Source organism: Erinaceus europaeus, chromosome 15, assembly GCF_950295315.1.
Source record: "Erinaceus europaeus chromosome 15, mEriEur2.1, whole genome shotgun sequence".
NCBI classification, from domain to species: domain Eukaryota; kingdom Metazoa; phylum Chordata; class Mammalia; order Eulipotyphla; family Erinaceidae; genus Erinaceus; species Erinaceus europaeus.
Genome location: NC_080176.1, coordinates 18,079,773 through 18,106,508, shown reverse-complemented (window position 1 = coordinate 18,106,508; position 26,736 = coordinate 18,079,773). Strand labels below are relative to the sequence as shown.

Below are 26,736 nucleotides of genomic sequence, written 5' to 3'. Positions count from 1 at the left end.
CTGTTGGACAGGACAGGTCCTGAGTAGCATCTCAGTGGGGTGGTGCTGCCCCTTGTGGTCATTTTATAAGATTATGGGATTTTTTTTCTTTTCTTTTTTTTTTTAATTTTATTTATTTTATTTATTTATTCCCTTTTGTTGCCCTTGTTTTTTTATTGTTGTAGTTATTATTGTTGTTGTCGTTGTTGGATAGGACAGAGAGAAATGGAGAGAGGAGGGGAAGACAGAGAGGGAAGAGAAAGATAGACACCTGCAGACCTGCTTTACCGCCTGTGAAGTGACTTCCCTGCAGGTGGGGAGCCGGGGTTCGAACCGGGATCCTTATGCCGGTCCTTGTGCTTTGCGCCACCTGCGCTTAACCCGCTGCCAGCCCGACGCCCTCTTTTTTTTTTTTTTTTTTTTGCCACCAGGGTACTTGCTGGGGCTCTATGCTTGCACTTCTTCTTCTTCTAGCGTTTGCCCTTCTTCCGTAGCCAGTCAACAGCATCAGGTTGAGCCTGATATCAAGTTTCGAGACCTCCTTTGAATCTGGAGAGGTGGCAGTCGTTGACTATGTGGGTCATAGTCTGTCTGGAGCCGCAGGGGCAGTTCGGGTCGTCTCTGGCTCCCCAGCGATGGAACATAGCGCCGCACCGGCCATGGCCTGTTCGATAGCGATTGAGGAGGGCCCAATCACAACGTGCTAGGTCAAAGCCGGGTTGACGCTTGCAGGGGTCTGTGATGAGGTGTTTGTTCTTTACCTCAGCTGACTGCCAACTCTGTTTCCAAGAGTCTGGAACAGAGAAGTTCAGTGTAGGCGTAGGGGACCAGATTGGGTGACGAGACGTCAAGCGTTGGACAGGGTGGGCGAAGATATCCGCGTATATTGGCAGGTCCCGTCGAGTGTAGACATGGGAAATGAACTTAGATGATGCCGCATCCCGACGAATATCTGGCGGGGCGATGTTGCTAAGAACTGGCAGCCATGGAACCGGGGTGCTTGCACTATGAATCCATTGCTCCTGGCAACCATTCCTTTTCCTTTTGTTTTTTCCTTTTTCATTTGAAAGGATGGAGAGAAATTGAGAAGACAGGTCGAGAAGGAGAGAGAAAGATAGACACCTGCTCATGAAGCATCACCTCCCTGCATGTGGGGAGTGGAGACTTGAACCTGGGTTCTAGTGAGTAGTAATGTGTGTGCTCAACCAGGTGTGCCACCACCCAGCCCCCCGGGGGGTATTTTAAATATGTATTTATTATTTTTTATCTTTATTTATTTATAAGGTAGAGACTGTCAGAAATTGAGAGGGAAGGGGTTGATAGAGAGACAGAGAGACACCTGCAACACTGCTTTGCCACTCACAAAACTTATCTCCTGCAGGTGGGGAGCAGGGCTTAAACTTGGGCCCTTGCACATTGTAACATGAGCGCTCAACCAGATGCGCCACCACTAGGCCCTTATTTATTATTATTATTTGTTAAATATTTATTTATTCCCTTTTGTTGACCTTGTTTTATTGTTGCAGTTATTGTTATTGATGTTGTCCTTGTTGGATAGGACAGAGAAAAATAGAGAGAGGAGGGGAAGACAAGGGGAGAGAAAGACACCTGCAGACCTGCTTCACCGCCTGTGAAGCGACTCCCCTGCAGTGGGGGGATCCTTATGCTGGTCTTTGTGCTTTGCGCCACGTGCACTTAACCCGCTGCGCTACCGCCAGACTCCCTTATTATTATTATTTAAAGAATTTATTTATTCGGGCGTCTGGCGGTAGCGCAGCGGGTTAAACGCATGTGGTGCAAAGCGCAAGGACCGATGTAAGGATCCCGGTTCGAGCCCCCGGCTCCCCACCTGCAGAGGAGTTGCTTCACAAGTGGTGAAGCAGGTCTGCAGGTGTCTATCTTTCTCTCCCCCTCTGTCTTCCCCTCCTCTCTCCATTTCTCTCTGTCCTATTAAAAAAAAAAAAAAGAATTTATTTATTCATGAGAAAGATAGGAGGAGAGAAAGAACCAGATATCTGGTACATGTACTGCCAGGGATGAACTCAGGGCCTCATGGTTGATAATCCGATGCTTTATCCACTGCGCCACCTCCTGGACCACTGTTTATTATTTTTTAAGTAGATAGGACAGAGAGAAATTGAGAGGAAAGGGGAAAGAAAGAGAGAGACACTGGCAGCATTGCTTCACCATTTGTGAAGCCTTCCCCATGTGGGTGGAGACCAGAGGCTTGAACCTAGGTTCTTGTTCATGGTAATGTGAGCTCTTAACCGGGTACACCATTACCAACTTATTTTATTATTACTATTATTATTTTATTGTCACCAGGCTGGAGTTTTAGTGTCTGCTCTATGAATCCACCACTCCTGGAAACTTGCTTGCTTCCTTTTCCTTCCTTTCTTCTTATGTTTGATAGGACATAGAGAAACTGAGAGGGGAGGAAAGAGATGGAGCAGACAGAAAGAGATATTCTGTTGTTCTCCTTCTTCTCCTCCTCCTTCTTCTTCTCTTCATCTCCATGGTTATTGCTGGGGCTTGGCATCAACACTATAAATCCACTCCTGGTGGATAAATTTTTGCCATTTTAAAATGCTCCTGGTGACCATTTTTACCATTTTATTGGATAGGACAGAAAGGAATTGAGAGAGGAGGGGGAGATAGAGAAAGATAGACACCTGCAGACCTGCTTCACACCATGTAAAGAGTTCCCCCTGCAGGTGGAAATCCGGGGGTTTGAACCGTGATCCTTGCATTTAGTACTTTAACCAGGTATGCCACCGCCCCCTCTCCCTCTCCTTTATCTTGTGTTAACAAAGAAATAAAAGGACTGAAGAGATAGCATGATGGTTATGCACTAGACGTGCCTGAGACCTTGAAGTCCCAGGTTCAGCTCCCTGTACCACCATAAGCCAAAGCTGAGCAGTGCTCTGATATATAGATAGATGGTAGAGATAGATAGAGATAGAGATAGAGACAGACATATGGATATGTCTGGGCAAATAGCTTAATTGTTCTTCAAGAGTCTCATGCCTGAGGCTCTGAGGTCTCAGACTCAATTGCCAGAGCTAAGCAATGCTCTAGACTCTATCCCTTTCTTGTTTTCTCTGTATCTCTCATTAAAATAAAGTAAATAAAACATTTTAAATATGATCTAAGAAAAAAAGTAAAGGAGTGAGGTGGGGATCTGGGGATAATCTGTCACTTAGAGGGGACCTGCTCGCTCACACAGGGCTGCTTGCTTTCTGAGAACCCACCCAGCTGCGTACTTCAGAGCTGCCACCCCCCGCTCCGCATCCAAATCTGTTAGATGTCAATGAAAACTTTCCTAAGAAAGCCCCCTCACCAAAAATAAAGAGCAAAGTAAGAAAGCCCCTCTCAGTTAAACTGAAAAATCTCCTAATGACTTTGCAAAAGATTACTAAACTATAAAGAGTTTGGTCTGACTCTTCCTTTGCACAAAGCCGGCCGCCAGGGCTGGGCAGTGCCGGTAAAGCACTCTAAGATCAGAAGCTTGTCCTGTGTGTGAATTTGCATGCTTTCTCCCTCGGTGAAGCTATTCTTCCTCTCTCTCAACCCCCACTCCCCTTGACCTTGGGTTCCCTTGGCAATTGCAGTGCATTCCATTTCTTTTTTGGGGAGGTGAAAATGTTGATGTCAGAATCCAGTGGGTGGCAGGGTAGGTGTGGAGGGTTGGGGGGGAGGTGGAGATGGGGGAGGAGGGTGAGGGTGGCAGAAGAATAGAGAGAGGGGCAAGGAGTGATGGGGATGGGGTAGAAGTCAAAGGAAAATGGAACAGGGATGACAGGCTGGGATATGTCAATATGCTTCACCGTATTCTGTTCTTATTTGTTTATTCATTCATTTATTTATTTTATAGAGACATCAAGAAATTGAGATGGGGGGACTCCTGCAGCACTACTCCACCACTCGTGAAGCTTCCCTCCTGCAGGTGTGGACCAGGAGCTTGAACCGGACCTGTGGCTATGCTAACACCAGATGCGTCACTGCCTGGTTGTCACATTCTATAAGCCTCATAAGCCAGTCACTAAATGTATCCTGAGCTTTCATGTCCCCATGATTTTGTTCATAGTTTTTCTTTTTTTATTTTTTTACCTTATTTTTTTATATTTATTTATTTTCCCTTTTGTTGCCCTTGTTGTTTAACATTGTTGTGGTTATTACTGTTGTTATTGATGTCCTTGCTGTTGGACAGGACAGAGAGAAATGGAGAGAGGAGGGGAAGATAGAGAGGGGGAGAGAAAGACAGACACACCTGCAGACCTGCTTCACCGCCTGTGAAGGGACTCCCCTGCAGGTGGGGAGCCGGTGGCCTCGAACCAGGATCCTTAAGCCGCTCCTTGAGCTTTGCACCACATGTGCTTAACCCACTGTGCCACCACCCGACTCCCACCTTTAGTTATTTATTGGATAGAGACAGCCAGAAATTGAGAGGGAAGGGGAAGATAGGGAGAGAGCCAGAGAGACACCTACAGCACTGCTTCATCACTCCCAAAGCTTTCCCCCTGCAGATGGGGACAAGAGCGCGGGTCCTTGTGCATTGCAACATGTGTGCTTAACCAGGTGCATCACCACCGCCCCATTTTTTTTTTACTAGAGCACTGCTCAGCTCTGGTTTATGGTAGTGTGGGGGGATTGAACCTTTGAAGGAACGGGGAGATAGGGAGAGAGGCAGAAAGAGACACCTGTAGACCTGCTTCACCACTCACAAAGCTTTCTCCCTGCAGGTGGGGACCGGGGATTTGAACTTGGGTTCTTGTGCATTGGAACACGTGCACTACTCAGCTCTGGCTGAGTGCAGAGGTGGTGCAGAGGACTGAACCTGAGCCTTTGGAGCCCCAGGCCCGAGAGTCTATTTGCATAACCATTATGCTATTTCCCCTGAAAGTTAAGTCCAAAGCTTAACTCGAAGTTCCCTCCTGCTCCTCAGCCTTTCCCTTCCTCCCCCTCCTCTTCTTACTACAGAGCAACACTCAGCTCTGGTTTATAATGTTGCTGAGGGTTAAACACGGGATCTTGAAGCCTTGGCCAAGAAAGTCTTTTTATTTATTTATTTATTTATTTATTTTCCCTTTTGCTGCCCTTGATTTTATTGTTGTTGTAGTTATTATTGTTGTTGTTGATGATGTCGTCGTTGTTAAATAGGACAGAGAGAAATGGAGAGGGGAGGGAAAGACAGGGGGAAGAGAAAGACGGACACCTGCAGACCTGCTTGACTGCCTATGAAGTGACCCCCCTGCAGGTGGGAAGCCGGGGGCTCCAACAGGGATCCTTACACCGGTCCCTGCGCTTTGCACGTGTGCTTAGCCCGCTGCGCTACCGCCTGACTGCTGGCTAAGAAAGTCTTGCAGTGGTCCAGGAGGTGGCACAGTGGCTAAGGCACTAGACTCTCAAGCATGAGGTCCTAAGTTCAGTTGCCAGCAGCACATGTACCAGAGTGATGTCTGGTTCTTTCTCTCTCTCTCCTCATATCTTGCTCATTAATAAATAATTTTAAATGTGTTTATTTATTCCCTTTTGTTGCCCTTGTTGTTTTATTGTTGTAATTATTATTGTTGTCATCGTTGTTGGATAGGACAAAGAGAAATGGAGAGAGGAGAGGAAGACAGAGATGGGGAGAGAAAGACAGATACCTGCAGACCTGCTTCACCGCCTGTGAAGCGACTCCCCTGCAGGTGGGGAGCCGGGGGCTCGAACCAGGATCCTTTCTTTCGATGGTCCTTGTGCTTCGCGCCATCTGTGCTTACCCCGCTGCGCTACCGCCCCACTCCCATAAAATCATTTTTTTAAGTCTTTTGCAAAATCACTATGCTCCCATGTTCAGCGGGGAAGCAATTACAGAAGCCAGACCTTCCACCTTCTGCACCTCATAATGACCCTGGGTCCATACTCCCAGAGAGTTAAAGAACAGGAAAGCTGTCAGGGGAGGGAATGGGATAAGGAGATCTGGTGGTGGGAATTGTGTGGAGTTGTACCCCTCTTATCCTGTAGTCTTGTCAATATTTCCTTTTTATAAATAAATAAATAAATAAATAAATAAATAAATAAATAAGGAAAAAAATCACTATGCTGTCTCCCTGGCCCTTGATGTTTGCTTTATTCTTTTCTTTTTTCTAAGTTTGCTTTAAACTTCGTTCTGAAACAAACAAACAAAAATATTCAGCAGCATGGCATTGGCTTCTAAATAGCACACCTGGCCTTAGGATTCTGAGTCTCTAGTGGATGGGGTGACACTAGGCAACAGCGCCTTAAACAGGACAGACCAGGATCAGGGCGTCTACTGATACCGTCCTTCCCGTCAAGGTTACTTGGCATGGCCTCGCCCCGCAGCGCGAAGGCCACTGGGAGTTGTAGTTTATCAGTGTAGTTCTCCCCCCCCCCCGGGCGCCCTCGTTTCCCGGAAGTGACGTCACTGCCGCCTTCTCAGCGTTTCCGCCGTCTGGCTTTTGCGTGGGGACTCGCCGCTTGAGTTGGTGCGTGTTTCTCGGGTCTCGTGCTTGGAGGAAGGGGACGCGAGTCGGGTCCGCGGGGTCCTCCGCCGGGGTGGGGCCGGGAGGTGGCGGCCCGGGCCTCTCCTCTTGACCGGTGACCCTCCATCTCTCCCGCAGGTCCGGCCGCGCCCGCGCAGCCCCTCCGCGCCGTCGCCATGTCGCGGTTTTTCACCACCGGCTCGGACAGCGAGTCCGAGTCGTCCCTGTCCGGGGAGGAGCTCGTGTCCAAGCCCACCGGGGGCAACTACGGCAAACAGTGAGTGGCGGGGCTCGGCGTCAGCGGGGACAGCGGGGCGGCTACAGAGCTGGCGGGTCATCGGCTTCGTCAGTGGTCTGCCTGCCCCCACCCCCACCCCGAGATCGAACTCTAAAAATCATAGTTTTCCTCTTCACACCATAAAATCCTGCTCACAGAAAGAGCCCCAGATGCTGGCTTGGTCTCCAGACCAAGAGAGTTAGCCCCTGGCGCTGCCAGCAGCTGCTTAGACGTGTCCTTATCCTGTTGCTTCCCTTCTCCCAGCTCTACTCAGAAAGTCTTTTTCCCCCTTGACACAGTGCGGTGCTCCCCAGACTCCTGTGACAGACGCGTCGCCTTGGTCATTTGTGGCGACTGTGCCTGTGTTACTGTCTCTTAAATTACACACAAGCGCATCTGCGTGTCTGGTTGCGGTGTTACTGACACGGGTAGAAAAGACAACATCTGGCGCAAAGCGCAGGGACCGGTATAAGGATCCCGGTTCGAGCCCCCGGCTCCCCACCTGCAGGGGAGTCGTTTCACAGGCGGTGAAGCAGGTCTGCAGGTGTCTGTCTTTCACTCTCCCTCTCTGTCTTCCCCTCCTCTCTCCATTTCTCTCTGTCCTATCCAACAACAACAGTAATAACTACAACAATACAGCAAGGGCAACAAAAGGGAACAAATAAATAAATAATTAAAAAAGAAAGAAAGAAAAGACAACATCACCCGGGGCCAGGCGGTGGTGCACCTGGTTAAGTGCACACATTAGTGTGCAAGGTCCTGGGTTCAAGTCCCCGGCCCCCACCCACAGGGTTTGGGAAAGCTTTGCGAATGGTGAAGCTGCCCTGCAGGTGTTTCTCAGCCTTTCCCTCTCTCTCTCTCACCCTCCCATCTCAATTTCTCTGTCTATCCAATGATAAAATAAAAGTGTATCAAAAAATAAAAGCCAACATTATCTGCCACAAAGTGGCAAATAATAGGAAAGAAATAAGCAAGAGATGTTGTCACTTACTGAGTACCATATTTGTAGTCTGGTCTCATTAAAGAAAAATATGGGGGGAGTCCGGTGGTAGTGCACATGGTGCAAAGCACAAGGACCAGCATAAGGATCCTGGTTCGAGCTCCGGCTCCCTACCTGCAGGGAAGTTGCTTCACAGGCGGTGAAGCAGGTCTGCAGGTGTCTTTCTCCCCCTCTCTGTCTTCCCCTCCTCTCTCCGTTTCTCTCTGTCCTATCCATCAACAATAACATCAATAGCAACAATAATGACAAAAACTAAAAAAAAAAAAAAAAAAAAAAAAGGCAACAAAAAGGGTATAAATAAATAAAGAGAAAAAAAAAATATGGGCCAGGCGGTGCACAAGGACCCAGGTTCAAGCCCCCAGTCCCTACCTCCATGGGCAAAGCTTTGTGAGTGATGAAGCAGGGCTGCAGGTGTCTCTGTTTCTTTCCCTGTCTACCTTCCTGTCCCCTCTCAATTTCTTTGTCTCTATCCAATAAAGAAAGAAAGAAAAATAAAGAGCCTGGGAGGTAGCACACATAGTACAAAGCACAATGATCCAGGCTCAAGCCCCCTTACTCTCCACCTGAAGTGGGGGTGGGGGGGGTCCGCTTCAGGGATGATGGAGCAGTTCTACAGGTGTCAATCTTTGTCTCCTCTCTCTGTCTTCCTCTCCTCTCTCAATTTCTCTCTGTCCTGTCCTATCTAAAAATGGGAAAATGGCCACCAGGAGCAGGGATGCAGAGTGCCTGTGTGGAGCCCTAGCAATAACCCTAGGGGCAAAAAACAGGAAAGGAAAACATAACTAGCAATGGTTTCAGGCTATGAAACTGAAGCAACGATTTCAGATAGCTATTCAGCTCCTGCATATGCACTGCACTCAATGGAAATCCTAGGGAAAAGTAATTCAACTTTTTTAAATATTTGCTTATTATTGGGTAGAGGCAGAGAGAAATTGAAAGGGGGGTGAAATAGAGAGGGAAAGAGGCAGAGACACCTGCAGCCCCACTTCACGTGACGCTTTTCCCTTGCAGGTGGAGATCAGGGGCTTGAACACAGGTCCTTGCACAGTGATACGAGACTGGCCCCCACAATCCCACTTTTGTAATGTAATTTTTGGGGCAGTCTCAGCTATGGATCCTTAGCTCTAAGACTTGTCTTTACAAAGTCAAGATACTTTGTGTGTTCCCAAAACAGACTTCATTTTATATTTTTTTCCTGTTAAGAAGTCCCAATAGTGGTCCAAGAGGTGGTGCAGTGGATAAAGTATTGGACTCTCAAGCGTAAGATCCCAAGTTCAATCCCTGGCAACACATTTACTGGAGTGACGTCTTTAAAAAAAAAAGAAGAAGAAGTTCCAGTACTACTTTGAAGTGGTATAAATGCTAGAGAAGTTTTGGGAACTTGGTGTCTGCATCCCATTAACTGCACCACAGAACATCCTGACATTTGAATAATGATTAGTATCATCATAATGGAAATGTAACTTTTGTGTTAATTTTTTAAAAGATGTGTTTGTTTTTTTTTTTTAACCAAGCAGTGCTCGGCATTAACTTGTGGTGCTAGGGATTGAACCTAGGACCTTTGGTGCCTCGGGTGTGAAAGGCTTTTTGCATAACTATTATGCTGTCTCCCCAGCCCCCGTAGATATGATTCTACAATAAACATTATATATATAACATTTAACAAAATGCTAGCAGTGGCCTTGTTAGAAACAGCTGAGGCATTTTCCTTTTTCCCTTGGCGTCTCACATGTTGTGGAGTCTCGCTCTTTAGAACTAAATTAGTGTGGCGCAGTAGCTAAGGCACTAGACTCAAGCATGAGGTCCTGAGTTCAATCCCCGGCAGCACATGTACCAGAGTGATGTCTGGTTCTTTCTCTCTCCTATCTTTCTCATTAATAAATAAATAGAATCTTTTTTGTAAAAAAAAAAAAAAGAACTGAGTTAGTTGAGGTTATCACCTTCTTAAAGCCTTTTCAGTTCTCTAGTTGAAGTATTTGTTTTCTTTCTTTTTTAAGACTTTATTTATTAATGAGAAAGCTAGGAGGAGAGAAAGAACCAGACATCACTCTGGTACATGTGCTGCCGGGGATTGAACTCAGGACCTCAAGCTTGAGAATCTTAATGCTTTATCCATTGTGCCACCTCCTGGACCGCTGAAGTACTCCTTTTCTCCAGTTCTTTCACTACTTCTAAATGACACAAGTAAACAAGCACCTTTAGGGGCTGAGCAGCGGTGCCCCCAGCTGAGTACACACATCATGCATGAGCCCCACTTCCCACCTGCAGAGTGGAGGCTTCACAAGCAGTGTAGCAGGTCTGCAGCTATCTTGCTCCCTCTCTCCCTCCCTCCTCCTCTCTCTAAATTTCTATCTGTCCTAGCCAAAAAAAGAAGTTTTAAAAAATAAGAAGGCCACTGGAAGTTGTGGACTTGTGCAGGCAAACCCTGGTGAGAGATGCAGAGTAAACAAGCACCTTCATTTGTTTCTGAGAGGCAGTAAATGTCATCTGTGAGTTTATAAATGTTCTTCCTTGAAGTAGGCTTTGAGGTTGTACCGCCTATGTCGAGCTCTGAAGAGGAAGAAGCAAATAACGCTGAGTGTGGTAGAGGTGACCCCAGTTCTCCTTGCCCTGTCTGGGAGGAATAGAGAGAGGTCACTGGAGAAACTGGTACTGGGGGGCGGCAGGATAGCTAGATAGTGTGTGCCACGACCACCACCACACTGGAGGAAACTTCAGCGCTGAGGTCCTCCCCTCTCTCCTCCTGTCTGTTTCTCTGCAAACACTGGCCCAGAGTAGTGGAGCAGTGGGGGGTGACCAGAAAGGAAAAGGCAAGAGCCGAAACTAGAAGAGGAGGTTAACCGTCTCTGTTCCTTCCAAACAGGCCATTGTTGCTGAGTGAGGATGAAGAAGACACCAAGAGAGTTGTCCGAAGTGCCAAGGACAAGAGGTGAGGCCGCAGGGAGGCCGGGGGATGGGGCCTCTGAGCAGCCACTAGCTTTCAGGTTGGTGACTGTGAGTGTGTCCAATGTGTTACTGGCTTCCCAATCCAGGTTTGAGGAGCTGACGAACCTCATCCGGACCATTCGTAATGCCATGAAGATTCGGGATGTCACCAAGTGCCTGGAAGAATTTGAGCTCTTGGGGAAAGCATACGGGAAAGCGAAGAGCATTGTGGACAAAGAAGGTGTCCCCAGGTTCTACATTCGTATTTTGGCTGACCTGGAGGATTATCTTAATGAGGTGAGCGAGAAAGGGGTAAGGGCCTCGGGCCTTTCCTCATCCATTTCCAAAAACTGTCTGCTCAACTTGTCACATACACCGTATTCCCCAGAACACAAGAAATAGAAGAATGGGGAGTCGGGCGATAGCGCAGCAGGTTAAGCGCACATAGTGTGAAGCTCAAGGACCAGAGTAAGGATCCTGGTTCGAGCCCCCAGCTCCCCACCTGCAAGGGAGTCGCTTCACAGGCATTGAAGCAAGGTCTGCAGGTGTCTGTCTTTTTCTCCCCCTCTCTGCCTTCCCCTCCTCTCTCCATTTCTCTCTGTCCTATCCAACAATGATGACATCAGTAACAACAATAATAACTACAATAATAATAAAAAGGGGTAGCGAAAGGGAAAATAAATAACTAAATAAAGGTTTAAAAAAAGGAATAGAAGAATGAAACGAAACAAGGAGAAAGGCCTTTTTCAACCAAGAGTTTTTGTTTGTTTAATTTCTTTATTGGGGAATTAATGTTTTACATTCGACAGTAAATACAATAGTTTGTACATGCATAACATTCCCCAGTTTCCCATATAACAATACAACCCCCACTAGGTCCTCTGTCATCCTTCTTGGACCTGTATTCTCCCCACCCACTCACCCCAGAGTCTTTTACTTTGGTTCAGTAGGCCAATTCCAGTTCAGGTTCTACTTGTGTTTTCGTTTGTTTGTTGTTTTTTTTTATCAGAGCACTGCTCAGCTCTGGTTTATAGTGGTGCAGGAAATTGAACCTGGGACTTTGGAGCCTCAGGCAGGAGAATCTCCCTGCATAACCTAACCGTTATGCTATCTTCCACCACCCTTTTGAGAGTTTTTGTTTGTTTGTTTGTTTTGTATTAACCTTTTGATTGTGCTTTCATACTTTCATTGATACATAGAACATCTTAAATAAGAAACAGCTGGTAAGAGTCATAAAAGCCTTGCATTTGGGAAACCATCTCAGGTCCCTTTTCTCCCTCTCCGTAGCTATGGGAAGACAAGGAAGGGAAGAAGAAGATGAACAAGAACAATGCCAAGGCCCTGAGCACCCTGCGCCAGAAGATCCGAAAGTACAACCGAGATTTTGAGTCTCACATTACTAATTACAAGCAGGTGGGCATCCTGGAGGCGGTTTTCCTTTTGAAACTGGGAACGGTCACCCTGTTTGCGAATGGGAGTGTGACTGGGTGGAAGAAATCTTGGGACGGGTGGGCTTGGTAGTTGCAAGCAGCCATAATTATTCTCCCATTTCTCTTCTCCAGAATCCCGAACAGTCTGCAGATGAAGATGCTGAGAAGAACGAGGAGGATTCAGAAGGTGAGAGAGGGAGCCTCGATGCTCATGTTAAGGAAGTCCGCAGTTGGCGGTTCCTTGCCCCGGTTTCTCGGTGCCTCTTCAGCCTTGCTCCTCGTCCTTCTACCTCTTTCTTCCCCCACTGTCATCAGGTTCTTCGGATGAAGATGAGGATGATGATGGAGTGAGTGCTGCAGCTTTCTTGAAGAAGAAATCAGAAGCTCCTTCTGGGGATAGTCGCAAGTTCCTGAAAAAGATGGATGTAAGAGCCAGGGTTAGAGCAAGGGGTGGTCTCCCTCCTATGAACCATTCTTGGAGTCCCTGGGGAGCTGACTCACAGAACACCTGACCGGGCACTGAAGCTTAGTAGAGTCGAGTTTGAGAACAGGACAGAGCAGCCCGGAATCTGGAGAGCTCTGGACTGGGTTCTGCCCCTAAGAAGTCAGGTGTCTCTGAGGCCAGTAGATCTAGGTGGTCCAGTGCAGCTCTTACTCTCCTGATTCAAGATTCTCGAAATCTTGTGGGGGTAGATAGCATAGTGATTATTCAAAGGGACTCTCTGGCCTGGAGGCTCCAGAGTCCCAGGTTCAATCCCCTGCACCACCATAAGCTGAGCAGTGCTGTGGTTAAAAGCAAAATCCCTGAAATGCATGGGCCAGGAGAATAGATGGACCAGTGAGTTGCTTTGCTCCTCCTGACTTTTTTATTTTGTTTTGTTTTCCTCTAAGGATGAAGATGAGGACTCAGAAGATTCAGAAGATGATGAAGATTGGGACACCGGTTCCACATCTTCCGATTCAGACTCCGAGGAGGAAGAGGGGAAACAGACTGTGCTGGCTTCAAGATTCCTTAAAAAGTAAGAGAAGGGGTGTTCTCAGGCTGTGGCTTGTTTTGAAGCACATTAGGACATTGGTGGCCTAGGAGAGAGCTCACTGGGTAGAGCACACTCCTTACTATGATGCTCAGAGACAGGCAGGCTTTGCGCCCGGGCACCACATGGAGTACAGTGGACAGCGCGCATCAAGGGAACTCTGCAGTTTGGTGCTGTAGTGTCTTTCTCTTTGAAAGAAAAAGGGTGGAATGAAAGGGCGCAGTGGAATCATGAGTGCAGGAGGCATGGAACCACAAAAAGAAACCGAAGAGGCCCAGTAGCACACACACTGTGTGTGAGGAAAGACGAGTGCCAAGAAGAGTGCATTCATGCAGACACCAAGTCCCAGCTGGAACCCTGGTGGTGAGAAGAAAGACGTGGGCCGCCGAAGTAGCTCGGGCGTTAGAGCACTGCTTGACCACGTCAGGTCGAGCCCGGCTCCCTCTGCATTAACAGAGGCTTCAGCGCTCTTTCTCACACTCTGCCTCTCAGCCTCTTAAAAAAAAAAAAAATAGAAATAGAATTGGACTTCTGTAGTTGGAGTAGAAATTTAGATGTATAGTATATTTGATGTTTCCGTATATTGCAGAGTCTAGTTAGCACCTGTCATTGTACGTAGTCGTATTTGGGCGGGGGGGAAGGTGGATAACATCATGGTTATGCTGCAAAAGATTCTCATACCTGAGGCTTCAAAGTTCCAGGTTCAGAGCTGGCTTAAGCCAGAGCTAAGCAGTGCTCTAGTAACAAAATGAAAAGAAAAAAAACCAAGAACCAATACCCTTCCTTTATGGGAGCAGTACCACACCCAGTTGAGGATACATGTCACCATGCCCAAGGTCCCACCCCCAGTCCCCACCTGCACAGAGGAAGCTCCATGAGTGGCAGAGCAGGGCAGCGCGTGTTTTTCTCTCTCCCTCTCTGTCTTCCCCCCTTCCCTCTCAATTTCTCTCTGCCATGTCAAATATAAGAAAAATTAAAAATAGTGGGCCCGGAGGTGGTACAATGGATAAAGCAATGGACCCTTAAGCATGAGGTCCCAAGTTCAATCCCCGGCATCACATGTACCAGAGTAATGTCTGGTTTTTTCTTGCCTACTGTCTTTCTCATTAATAAATAAATAAAATCTTTAAAAAGAAAAGAAATAATGGGGTGGGCGGCAAAAAAGGAAGGAAAAGAAAAATACTTTAAGTTTTTTTCCTCTCTTTTGTTGCCCTTTGTTGTTGTTGTTGTTATTGAGGACAGAGAAATGGAGCGAGGAGGGGAAGACAGAGGATGATAGATAAGACACCTGCAGACCTGCTTCGCCGCCTGTGAAGCGACTCCCCTGCAGGTGGGGAGCCGGGGGCTTAACCTGCGATCCTTAAGCCGGTCCTTGCACTTTGTGCCACCTATGCTTAACCCACTGCGCTACAGCCCGACTCAAGTTGTTTTTTTGTTTTTTTGTTTGTTTGTTTTTGCCTCCAGGGTTATTGCTGGGCTTGGTGCCTGCACCATGAATCCACCGCTCCTGGAGGCCATTTTTCCCCCTTTTGTTGCCCTTGTTGTTGTAGCCTCGTTGTGGTTATTATTATTGCCATTGTTAATGTTGTTCGTTGTTGGATAGAACAGAGAGAAATGGAGAGAGGAGGGGGAGAGAAACATAGACACCTTCAAACCTCCACCGCCTGTGAAGCGACTCCCCTGTAGGTGGGGAGCTAGGGGCTCGAACCAGGATCCTTATGCCGGTCCTTGAGCTTTGTGCCACATGCGCTTAACCCACTGCGCCACCGCCCGACCCCCCCAAGTTTTTTATATATATATATATATATATATATATATATATATATATATTCCCTTTTGTTGCCCTTGTTGTTTTATTGTTGTAGTTATTGTTGTCATTATTGATGTAATCGTTGGATAGGACAGAAGTGAAGAGAGGAGGGGAAGACAGGGGGGGAGAGAAAGACAGACACCTGCAGACCTGCTTCACCACCTGTGAAGCAACTCCCCTGCAGGTGGCGAGCCGGGGGCTCGAACCAGGATCCTTAAGCCAGTCCTTGCACTTTGGTCCACCTGCGCTTAACCCACTGCGCTACCACCCGACTCCCACTGTTTAAGTTTCTTATGAGAAATCTTCACTTTCAGACAGACGCATGCACAGCAAGCCTGTCATCAATGCAGAGTAGACGTCGCTCCGCAGAGTCCATTGTAGTCACCATGCTGTTTATTAAGCAACTTCCTAGGATGACTCATAATATCTTCTGAACAAGGAGCAAACATTTAGGTGGAGGAAAATTAACTTCTTTTGAAGTCTGGAGAGCATTACTATTAAAATAGTATTACATCCTTTTAGTCATCTCAGAATTCTCGTGGATGTTATAGACTCGGGATTTTCAGTGTAGTGAACATACTTTGCATATTTACAAAGAGTTTTCTCTGTGAAGTGAGGTTTCATCCTTAGAATGCTGCAGCAGTGTCAGGGGTCTGAAGTACTGCTTATTAGGTCATGCTTATGGCATTTTACTTGAACCCAGGACTTGGAGGAAGAAAGCTCAGAGTTGGAGGGGAGTTAATCTTCTATTTCCTGCTTCTCCTGGCAGAGCTCCTACCACAGAGGAGGACAAGAAGGCGGCTGAAAAGAAACGGGAAGACAAGGCCAAGAAGAAGCACGATAGGAAATCCAGACGTCTGGATGAGGAAGAGGAGGATAATGAAGGTGGAGAGTGGGAAAAAGTCCGGGGCGGAGTGCCCCTTGTTAAGGTGAACATTTTAGAATAAAAATGTATAAGGGGGGGGAGGGGGGACTTGGCACACCCAGCTGAGAGCACAGGTTACCAGGCATAAGATCCCGGGTTCTAGCCCCCCGCTGCAGGGGAGTTGTTTCACAGGTGGTGAAGCTGGTCTCCCGCTCTATCTCCTCCTCCCTTTTCAGTTTCTGTCCTATTTAAAAAAGAGGGAGGAGGGAAGAGAAAAGAGGCTGCCAGGTGTGGTGGGTTCATACTGCTGGTGTAGTGCAACCCCTGGTGACCCAAAAGGAAAAAAAAAAAAAAAAGATTGGAAAATAGTTTGGGAGAGTATGTGGCAGGTGTCTTTCTGGTCGGGTTGGAAGAGTTAAAACACGAATGGCTTCCTGTTGGTCCGCATATGACAGGGTGTGTTTTGCCTAGGAGAAGCCGAAAATGTTCGCCAAGGGAACTGAGATCACTCATGCTGTTGTCATCAAGAAACTGAACGAGATCCTCCAGGCACGAGGCAAGAAGGGAACAGATAGGTAAGATCGGGGGCCTGAGCTGGGGCCTGGCAGGATGGTGGCTCTTCTCTGAGACTTAGGGTGGAGGTTAGCTGGAAAACAGTGCTAGTGGGGCCAAGCACTGGCGCACCCTGTTGGGCTCGTGTGTTACAGTGCACTAGGACCTGGGTTCAGGTCCCTGGTTCCCGCCTGTAGGGGGACCACTTCCCAAGTGGTGAGGCCATGCTACAGGTGTCTCTGTCTCTATGTCCCCCTTCCCTATTGATTTCTGTCTGTCTCCATCAAATGGGTAACTACCATTTTAATGGAAAATAGCGCTGTCTGGGGAAGGACTTTGAATGATAGCAGTAGAAGGAATGATAACTTCAGAACACACCACCCTTTGTCTGCTCCTTATTGCCTTATTGGAACTGTGTTTCCATTTGTGAAATCAGAGGGAGTGAGAGTGGGGCGGGTGTCCTCGCCATCCTTGTGGAAATGGGAGTGTGAAGCGGAGAAGCACAGGCAGGTGTGCACTTGGCAAAGATTGAGCCCCTGGTCCCCACCTGCAGGGGGAAAGCTTTGCTAGTGGTGAAGCAGGACTGCAAGTCTCTGTCTCTGTCCCTCTCTTACCTCCCCCTTCCCTCTCAATTTCTGGCTGTCTCTATCCAATAAATAAAGATGACTTTAAAAAGTTAAAAAAAATAAGGGATGCTTGGCGCAAGGAGTGGCACAAGGATCCCAGTTCGAGCCCCTGGCTCCCCACCTGCATGGGGGGTCGCTTCATAAGCAGTGAAGTAGGTCTGCTGGTGTCTGTCTTTTCTCTCCCCCTCTGTCTTCCCCTCCTCTCTCCATTTCTCTCTGTCCTATCCAACAAAGATATCAGTAACAACTACAATAATAAAACAAGGTCAACAAAAGACAATAAATAAAGGCAGTCGTGCGGTAGCGCAACGGGTTAAGCGCACGTGGCGCAAAGCGCAAGGACCGACGTAAGGATCCTGGTTCGAGTCCCCGGCTCCCCACCTGCAGGGGAGTTGCTTCACAAGCGGTGAAGCAGGTCTGCAGGTGTCTATCTTTCTCTCCCCCTCTCTGTCTTCCCCTCCTCTCTTCATTTCTCTCTGTCCTATCCAACAGTGGCAACAACAATAAAAATAAAAAAAACAAGGGCAACAAAAAAGAATAAATTTAAAATATATATATATATATATATATATATATACACACATATGTGTGTGTGTGTATATTGCTTTGTGCGGCTGGATGAGGTCTTTTGGGTCGTTTCCAAAGCCTAACCCCATTTCCTCCACTCCCCCAGAGCAGTCCAGATTGAATTGCTCCAGCTGCTGGTTCAGATTGCTGCTGAGAACAACCTGGGGGAAGGCGTCATCATCAAGATCAAGTTCAATATTATCGCTTCGCTCTATGATTACAACCCCAACCTGGCTACGTACATGAAGGTGAGACGAGTGAAGAACGTACTGGGGCTGGGTGGGGTCCGAAAGAGTGAGGGTGGCTACCTCGTCCCACCCTCGCATGTCTGACTGCTGGCTGATTCCCTGGCAGCCGGAAATGTGGCAGAAGTGCCTGGACTGCATCAACGAGCTGATGGACGTCCTATTTGCCAACCCTGACATCTTCGTTGGAGAGAACATTCTGGAGGAGAGCGAGAACCTGCACAGTCCCGACCAGGTGAAGAGACCAGTGGGCAAGCTGTTGGGAAGTGGTTGTGTACAGAGTTGGCATTTGGGTGTGGCCAAGGCCTCGGGTGATTTAGTTCTTTGCCCACCTCTTCAGCCTCTGCGTGTCCGTGGCTGTATCCTAACTCTAGTGGAACGAATGGATGAAGAATTTACCAAAATAATGCAAAATACTGATCCTCACTCCCAAGGTAAGCCCAGGCCAGTGTGGCCTTCGGAAAGAATATAGAGGGAGTCAGGCAAAGGGTTAAGCGCACGTGGCGCAAAGCACAAGGACCAGACTAAGGATCCCAGTTCGAGCCCTCGGCTCCCCACCTGCAGGGGAGTCACTTCACAGGCGGTGAAGCAAGTCTGCAGGTGTCTGTCTTTCTCTTTCTCTCCCCCTCTCCGTCCTCCCCTCCTCTCTCCATTTCTCTCTGTCCTATCTAATAATGATGCCATCAATAACAACAATAAAAAGGGGGGGGGAAAGAATGAAGATACAGGAAATAGTGGCAGGGGTATAGAATGGCTATATGCAAAGAGTCTCGCTTGTGCCTGAGGCTGCAAAGTCCCTGCATCACCATAAGCCAGAGCTGAGCAGAGCTCTGGTAACTTAAAAAGGGAAGGAAATAAAAAAATACAGGAAAGGGGGGGGGGGGGTCAAGCGACGGTGCAACAAGTTAAACACACATGGTGCAAAGCACAAGGACCTACACAAGGATACAGGTTCAAGCCCCCTGGCTCCCCACCTGCATGGGGATCACTTTACAAGTAGTGAAGCAGGCCTGCAGGTGTCCGTCTTTATCTGTCCCCTTCTTTCTCAATTTCTCTCTGCCCTATCCAATAAAATGGAAAAATGTCCACCAGAAGCAGTGGGTTCGTAGTGCAGGCACTGAGCCCCAGCAGTGACCCTAGAGGCAAAAAATAATAATACTGGAAATAATACCAAGGATCACAAAGCCAGTTCTTCCTTGCTCCTGTATTCACAGTAGAGAGCCTATTTACACACTAAGTCCTGCTCTATTAAGCAGGACCCAAAAACTACATTTCTAATATGTTCCTACATCATGCTGGTCATCTGGAAGTGGTACTTGGAGGACCGTTAGGGCATGACCTCTGTCCACTTGTCAGGAGTCAGAGGCATCAGAATGGAGAAAATATAGGTTATTTACCTAAAAAGTGTGAATGCCCATCTGTGTTCACTGAATCAATAGGCCAGAGACCTCTGTGCTTGCGAAACTTGATTGGGGTTCTGAAGAATGCTAGTTTCTCAAGTGATGTCAAGTGCAAATCAGAAATTCAAATAGGAATGAATGAAGAGTGGCGAGAAAGTGGGCCGTCAGTAGCACACTGGATTAAGCGCACGTGGCACAAAGCGCAAAGACCCACATAAGGATCCCAGTTCAAGCCCCCGGCTCTCCACCTGCAGGGGAGTCGCTTCACAGGCGGTGAAGCAGGTCTGCAGGTGTCTGTCTTTCTCATTCTCTGTCTTCCCCTCCTCTCTCCATTTCTCTGTGTCCTATCCAACAACATCAATAACAATAACTACAACAATTAAAAAAACAAGGGCAACAAAAGAGAATAAATATTTAAAAAAAAAAAAAAAAAGATTGCTTAAAAAAAGAAAGAAAGCATCTTTAGGCCGTGCCTGAGCAATGAGTTTATTCCTTACAGGGAGCCTTCAGGAAGAAAATGAGCTTGGCATGGCCCAGGAGGGGGCATTTGGAGGGCAGAGAGGAGACTCACTGGTGGTGCAGTGCCACGGACAGGGATAGCTGGCTTGGTTGGGGACAAACGGAACAGTCTGGGTGGCTGGCTGAGAGGAGGCTGGGTGCTCTCCCTGCCAGAGTACGTGGAGCGCCTGAAGGACGAGGCGCAGGTGTGCGCCATCATTGAGCGCGTGCAGCGCTACCTGGAGGAGAAGGGCACCACCGAGGAGATCTGCGGCATCTACCTCAAGCGCATCCTCCACACCTACTACAAGTTCGACTACAAGGCCCATCAGCGGCAGCTCACCCCTCCTGAGGGCTCCTCGAAGGTGAGTGCTCTGCAGCCTTGGCGGGGTGGATGGGAGGAGGAGGAGGATGGGGGGCCGTCAGTCTCACCTCCATGGCGTGGCTCCTATTTGGGGGAGACCCCAGAGGTGGTGTGACCTGGGTGAGGGCGCACGAAGCCTTGGCTTTGGTTGCTGGCACTGGGGCCATTTAAAGCCAGTGTCTTTGCCAGCTCTGTCCCAGTGCCATCCTCACCACCCTCTCCCCTCTCCCCCAGTCTGAGCAAGACCAGGCAGAAAACGAGGGTGAGGACTCGGCGGTGCTGATGGAGCGACTGTGCAAGTACATCTACGCCAAGGACCGCACGGACCGGATCCGCACATGCGCCATCCTCTGCCACATCTACCACCACGCCCTGCACTCCCGCTGGTACCAGGCCCGCGACCTCATGCTCATGAGCCACCTGCAGGACAACATTCAGCACTCAGACCCTCCGGTGCAGGTCAGGTGCTGGGAGGGAGCCTAGGCGCTCACACACCAGTGCAGATATGAACAGGCCCAGCTGTGTGTAGACATTTTACGATGCTCCGGTAGTGTGGGTGTCCTTGAGGACCGAGAACTAGCTTCAGCTAACAGTTACACATCTGTCCTGTGTCTCCAGGTGCCGGTACTACAAAACCGCAGCTCCTGGAAGCTTTTTCTCTTCTTCTTTTATTGTATAGGACAGAGAGAAATTGAGAGGTGAAGGTAAGATAGGGAGAGAGAAAGATAGACACCTGCAAACCTGCTTCACTGCCTGTAAAGCGCCCGCCCCCCTCCCCCTTGCAGGTGAGGAGCCAGGGCTCAAACCGAGATCCTTATGCGGGCGCTTGTGTTTCATACTATGTTCATTAACCCGGTACACTGCCATCCGCGCCCCTCGCCAGTTCTCTCTGTCAAAACTAGTTGGGCTTTTGAGTTGTAGGTGTTTTTCCCTCTCAAGCTCTCATCAAAATAAAATTTTAAAAATTTTATTAAAGTTTATTTTTGGATAGAGACAGAAATTGGAAGGGATGGGGGAAGATAGGGCGAGCTGCAAACGGCTCCATCATTTGTGAGCCCTCCCCCTGCACACCAGAATGTTTCTACTCAACTAACCAAAAAAAAATATTAATGAGGGGGAGAAAGAGCAGTCCAGGAGGTAGCACAGTGGATAAAGTGTTGGACTCTGAAACATGAGATTCTGAGTTCAATCCCTGGCATTGCATGTACCACAGTCGTGCTCTGGTTCTCTGTCCTTCTATTTCTCTCATATAAATAAATTAAATATTTTAATTTTAAAAAATAGGAGAGGGGCTGGGCAGTGGCCCCAGTCTCCAGCTGTAGGGGGAAAGCTTTGCAAGCTCTGTCCCTCTCTATCTCCCCTTCCTTTTTGATTTCTGACTGTGTCTATCCAATAAATAAATAAAAATAATAAATGTTTTAAAAAGATGGGCGGGGTTGGGCGGTAGTGCAGTGGGTTAAGCACATGTGGCTCAAAGCGCAAGGACCAGCATAAGGATCCCGGTTCAAGCCCCCAGCTCCCCACCCTTGGTGGGGGTCACTTCACAAGCAGTGGAGCAGGTCTGCAGGTGTCTGTCTTTGTCTCCCCTGCTCTTTCCATTTCTCTCTGTCCTGTTTAACAACAACAAGAGCAACAAAATGGGGAAAAGGTGGCCTCCAGGAGCAGTGGATTCCTAGTGTAGGCTCCAAGCCCCAGTGATAACCCTGGAGGCAAAAGAAGAAAGAGAGGAGAGAACCAGAGCATTACTGTGGCATATGCAATTCTTTCATTCATTGTTCCACCTCCTGGGCTAGTATCTAAATTTATCTGTTTTCATTCATGGTTATTGTTCTTTAAATGTTTTTATTAACTGCAGAGAGAGAGAGAACACATCAGTACAGTGTTTGTTGGCTAAACCAGCCCCTCGCTTCGTCACCTCTCAGTGTTGCCGCTTTTGCTCTCAGATCCTGTACAACCGCACCATGGTGCAGCTGGGCATCTGCGCCTTCCGCCAAGGCCTGACCAAGGATGCACACAACGCCTTGCTGGATATCCAGTCAAGCGGGCGGGCCAAGGAACTGCTGGGCCAGGGCCTGCTGCTGCGAAGCCTACAGGAGCGCAACCAAGAGCAGGAGAAGGTGGAGCGGCGCCGCCAGGTGCCCTTCCACCTGCACATCAACCTGGAGCTGCTGGAGTGTGTGTACCTGGTGTCCGCCATGCTGCTGGAGATCCCCTACATGGCAGCCCACGAGAGCGACGCTCGGCGGCGCATGATCAGCAAGCAGTTCCATCACCAGCTGCGAGTGGGCGAGCGACAGCCCTTGCTGGGTGAGTGTGGGGCTCCGGTGCAGCCAACTTGCGCCTCTGTTCCTTGAACACTTAGTCACATGGGGCAAAATATTTGGGGGGCAGAGGTAGCTCAGTGGTTTAAGCACACATGGTACAAAGCATAAGGACCCGCGCAGGAATCCCAGTTGGGGGCAGTGGGTAGATAGCATAATGGTTATTTAAACAGACTCTCATGCCTGAGGCTCCAAATTCCCAGGTTCAATCCCCCGCACCACCATAAGCCCAAGCTGGGAGGCCAAGGCTCAGTGAGTGAGTCCAGCTGACTGTCCTCCACTACAGCCCCGACTGATTATGTGCTGAGTCGTGTTAGAGCACCAGTGTTCCTTAGGCAATGTGTATTTGGCTTGTGCAAGTTATTCTGTCAGTTTTAAAGATTTGATGAGGGTGCGGGTAGATAGCATAATGGTTTTACAGAAAGACTGTGATGTCTGAGGCTTCAAAATCCCAGGTTCAATCCCCTGTACCACCATAAGCCAGAGCTCTGGTTAGAGAGAGAGAAGGCAGGTTTGGCCTGTGCAGCACTGGGTTGAAGAGGGCTTTCGCTCAGGCATGTCCTGCCACGCTCGACCGACCCCTGGCTGCTCCGGCTCACGGTCCTGCCCTGCTCTCTGCACTCTCTGCACTGTTGGCACTGTTGTAATGGAGCCAGAGGTCTGTTTTAGCTCTGGTGTGTGCTGTCTGCGTGCTTTGTTTCTGGTGGTTTTTTTGTTTGTTGTTTTTATTTACCAGAGCACTGCTCAGCTCTGGCTTCTAGCGGTGTGGGGGATTGAACCTGGGACTTGAGAGCCTCAGGCATGAAAGTCTCTTTGTTTTTTTGTTTTGTTTTGCCTCCAGGATTATTAATGGCCTATGAATCCACTACTTCTGGGGGCAGTTTTTCCCATTTTATTGGATAAGACAGAGAGAAATTGAGAGAGGATGTGGAGACAGAGTGGAAGTAGATATTATAATGGTTATGCAAACAGATTCTTACACCTGAGGCTCCAAAGTCCCAAATTCAGTCCCTACCACCACCACAAGCCAGAGTTTATCAGTGCTGTGGTTTAAAAAAAAAGCCCTTGCACAGGCCCTTGTGCTTCTCGCTATGTATGCTTGACCAAGTATGTGCCGCCGCCACCCCTGGCCCGGACCTGAATCCCTTTCTACACGTGAAAAAAAAATTTTTTAATTATATATTTTTAGTGACTTAATGTTTTAAAAATTGTAAAATTTTAGGGCTATAGCGCCACACCCGGTGAGCACACTAGGCCGTGCTTTCCTGCGCTTTCCTGCGCTTGGGCGCGTCTCTACAGGTGCTTTTCGTTTCCCGTCTTACGCTTTTGGCACTCTGTTGTCTAACCCAGATTCTAGCTGGTTCTTGCTCGCTGAGGCTTATCTTCCTGGCTCATCTCAGGAGGTTGTTTGTTTGTTTGTTTTATCCCCTTTTTTTAATATTTATTTTATTTATTCCCTTTTGTTGCCCTTGTTGTTTTATTGTTGTAGTTATTATTGTTGTTGTCGTTGTTGGATAGGACAGAGAGAAATGGAGAGAGGAGGGGAAGACAGAGAGGAGGAGAGAAAGACAGACACCTGCAGACCTGCTTCACCGCCTGTGAAGGGACTCCCCTGCAGATGGGGAGCCGGGGTTCGAACCGGGATCCTTATGCTGGTCCTTGCGCTTTGCACCACCTGCGCTTAGCCCGCTGCGCTACAGCCCGACTCCCTTTATCCCCCTTTTGTTGCCCTTGTTTATCGTCATCGTCGTCGTCGTTGCTGCTACCCTTGTTGTTGGACAGGAGAGACTGAGAGAGGAGGGGAAGACGGGGAGAGAAAGACAGACACCTGCAGACCTGCTTCACCACTTTGTGAAGCGACCCCTCCCCCCAGGTGGGGAGCCAGGGGCTTGAACCAGGATCCTGATGCCGGTCTCCTGCACTTTGTGCTGTGTGCGCTTAACCTGCTGTGCCACCACCCGGCTCCCTCAGGATGGTTTTTGGAAACCAAAGTCCGTAGTCAACATGACACTGATTTCACAGGGCTAATCTGAAGGAAGGCTAAATTCCTGCTTTGTTTTTAACATGCTGCCAGGGAATGAACCTGTGGCCACTAATGTTTGAAGGGGTGACCGAGGAGGAGAGGCACCACTTGCTCTGCCATCTGTGGAGGTTGTTTATTTATTTATTTATTTGCCTCCAGGGTTGTTGCTGGGGCTCAGTGCCGGCACTAGGAATCCACTGCTCCTGGAGGCCATTTTTCCCATTTTGTTGCCCTTCTTGTCGTGCTTGCTGTAGTTGTTATTCTTGTCATAGCTGCTGCTATTGTTGGCTAGGACAGAGAGAAATGGAGAGAGGGGGAGAGAAAGATAGACACCTGCAGACCTGCTTCACCACCTTCCCACCACCCTGCAGGTGGGGAGCCGGGGGCTTGAACTGAGATCCTCACGCCGGTCCTTGCGCTTTGCGTGGCCACATGCGCTTAACCCGCTGCGCTACCGCCCGACTCCCCATCTGTGGAGTTTCCCTGGTGCTGTTTGAAGGGCTTCCACACTGGGTTAGGGATTGAACCAGGGTTTCACACGTGGTGTCCTGACCCTGAGGCTAAGTTTTTTCCACTTTAAATAAAACAGGTATACGGGGTTTTGCTTGCTTGCTTGTTTTTGCTTACGTTAAGTCCCACACATGTGTCTATGGCAAAACTCATACAAATGTTACCTGGCTGCTGCTTAGAGCAGGGAGAGTTTCTGGTGAGGCTGTTTCTCCTGGAACAGTGCTCACAGGCTCAGACGCCTTTGTCACCCTGAGATCTCCTGTTCCTTCAGGTCCCCCCGAGTCGATGAGGGAGCATGTGGTGGCTGCTTCCAAGGCAATGAAGATGGGTGACTGGAAGACCTGCCACAGTTTCATCATCAACGAGAAAATGAACGGCAAAGTGTGGGACCTTTTCCCTGAGGCTGACAAAGTCCGCACCATGCTGGTTAGGTGCGCAGAGTGGGGCCTAGAGCTGGAGGCTGGGTGGGTGGGTAGGGCTGGCTGGTCCCCTTCTCTCAAGACCTCCGCCTTTCCCCCCACAGGAAGATCCAGGAGGAGTCACTGCGGACTTACCTGTTCACTTACAGCAGTGTCTATGACTCTATCAGGTAGGGTGGACCTTTCCTGCAGACTCGGGGACCCGAGGCTGGGCAGTGGCACACCTGGTTGAACAATGCCCAAGGACCTGGGTTCAAGCCCCCACTCCCCACTTGAGGGGGGAAAGCTTCACAAGAGGTCTCTTTTTCTCTTCCTACACATCACCCCTTCCCTCTTGGTTTCTCGCCAATAAATAATAGATAAATAAAACAGACAGGGATCTCAGCTTTGCGACCAAGGGTCCTAACAGCTGCCCCATTTGCCATTTTCCTCCCAAGCATGGAGACACTGTCGGACATGTTTGAGCTGGACCTGCCCACCGTGCACTCCATCATCAGCAAGATGATCATCAACGAGGAGCTGATGGTAAGGGCTCCATCTGAGAAGCGGGCGGCCAGCAGAGTCATGGAGAGAGACGGGGCGGGGCTGATCCCACTTGTCCTCTGCTGTGTCTCACCAGGCCTCCCTGGACCAGCCCACCCAGACGGTGGTGATGCACCGCACGGAGCCCACTGCCCAGCAGAACCTGGCCCTGCAGCTGGCAGAAAAGCTGGGCATCCTGGTGGAGAACAACGAGCGAGTGTTCGACCACAAGCAGGGCACCTATGGCGGCTACTTCCGAGGTGGGTGGCCCCCCACCTCCCCAAGGCCTAACCCCATTACTGCTGGCTCGGTGCTGACTCAGCCCCTTTCCCTCTCCCCTGCAGACCAGAAGGATGGCTACCGCAAAAACGAGGGCTATATGAGGCGGGGCGGCTACCGCCAGCAGCAGTCCCAGGCCGCCTACTAAGAGGTGCTCCCAGCCCTGCACCCACTGCCCGGCCTCAAGTTCTAAAGCAGCGTGATTAAAGGTCTACTCAAAACTATCACCGCTCCTGCTTGTCTGTCTGTGTTGGACACATTCACTTGTTAATTATTTCTGAGCGTTACTTGAGACACAAGGCTCAGAATGCATGTCCCTGTGTGCACAACACGTGTTGAAACTCATATAAAAGTAAAGCGGGGGAGGAGTTAGGCGGTAGCACAGCGGGTTAAGCGCATAAGGTGCAAAGCTCAAGGACCGGATTAAGGATCCCAGTTTGAGCCCCACTTGCAGGAGAGTCACTTCACAAAGCAATGAAGCAGGTCTGCAGGTGTCTGTCTTACTCTCCCTCTCTCTGTCTTCCCCTCCTCTCTCCATTTCTCTCTGTCCTATCCAACAACAATGACATCAGTAACAACAACAATAACCACAACAACGATAACAA

At 48.9% G+C, this 26,736-nt stretch overlaps 1 protein-coding gene across 2 annotated transcripts; it reads left to right on the top strand.

Moving 5' to 3' along the window:
- Positions 1–6,386: 6,386 nt before the first annotated feature.
- On the top strand, positions 6,387–26,355 carry LOC103123964 (eukaryotic translation initiation factor 3 subunit C). 2 transcript variants are annotated; one of them, XM_016193200.2, is made up of 21 exons: positions 6,387–6,467; positions 6,603–6,741; positions 10,605–10,670; positions 10,774–10,963; positions 11,954–12,079; positions 12,229–12,283; positions 12,412–12,521; positions 12,988–13,115; positions 15,710–15,869; positions 16,280–16,380; positions 17,657–17,798; positions 17,905–18,030; positions 18,136–18,229; positions 19,868–20,058; positions 20,292–20,516; positions 22,001–22,364; positions 25,183–25,342; positions 25,435–25,500; positions 25,768–25,855; positions 25,950–26,112; positions 26,197–26,355. In XM_016193200.2, the coding sequence occupies exons 2-21, from the start codon at positions 6,641–6,643 to the stop codon at positions 26,277–26,279; spliced, it is 2,739 nt and encodes a 912-aa protein (XP_016048686.1). In that variant the 5' UTR covers positions 6,387–6,467; positions 6,603–6,640; the 3' UTR covers positions 26,280–26,355. The 2 variants fall into 2 exon arrangements, with proteins under 2 accessions (XP_016048686.1, XP_016048685.1); XM_016193199.2 differs by having other exon boundaries at positions 16,277–16,380.
- The last annotated feature ends 381 nt before the right edge of the window (positions 26,356–26,736 follow it).

What these genes read in the sequence shown, in the direction of transcription:
- LOC103123964 (XM_016193199.2), top strand. Translation starts at nt 6,641, where the DNA reads ATGTCGCGGTTTTTCACCACCGGCTCGGACAGCGAGTCCGAGTCGTCC. An exon ending in TGGAGGATTATCTTAATGAG is followed by an intron (nt 10,964 to 11,953) that starts GTGAGCGAGAAA and finishes CCCTCTCCGTAG; the next exon opens with CTATGGGAAGACAAGGAAGG. An exon ending in GAACGAGGAGGATTCAGAAG is followed by an intron (nt 12,284 to 12,411) that starts GTGAGAGAGGGA and finishes CACTGTCATCAG; the next exon opens with GTTCTTCGGATGAAGATGAG.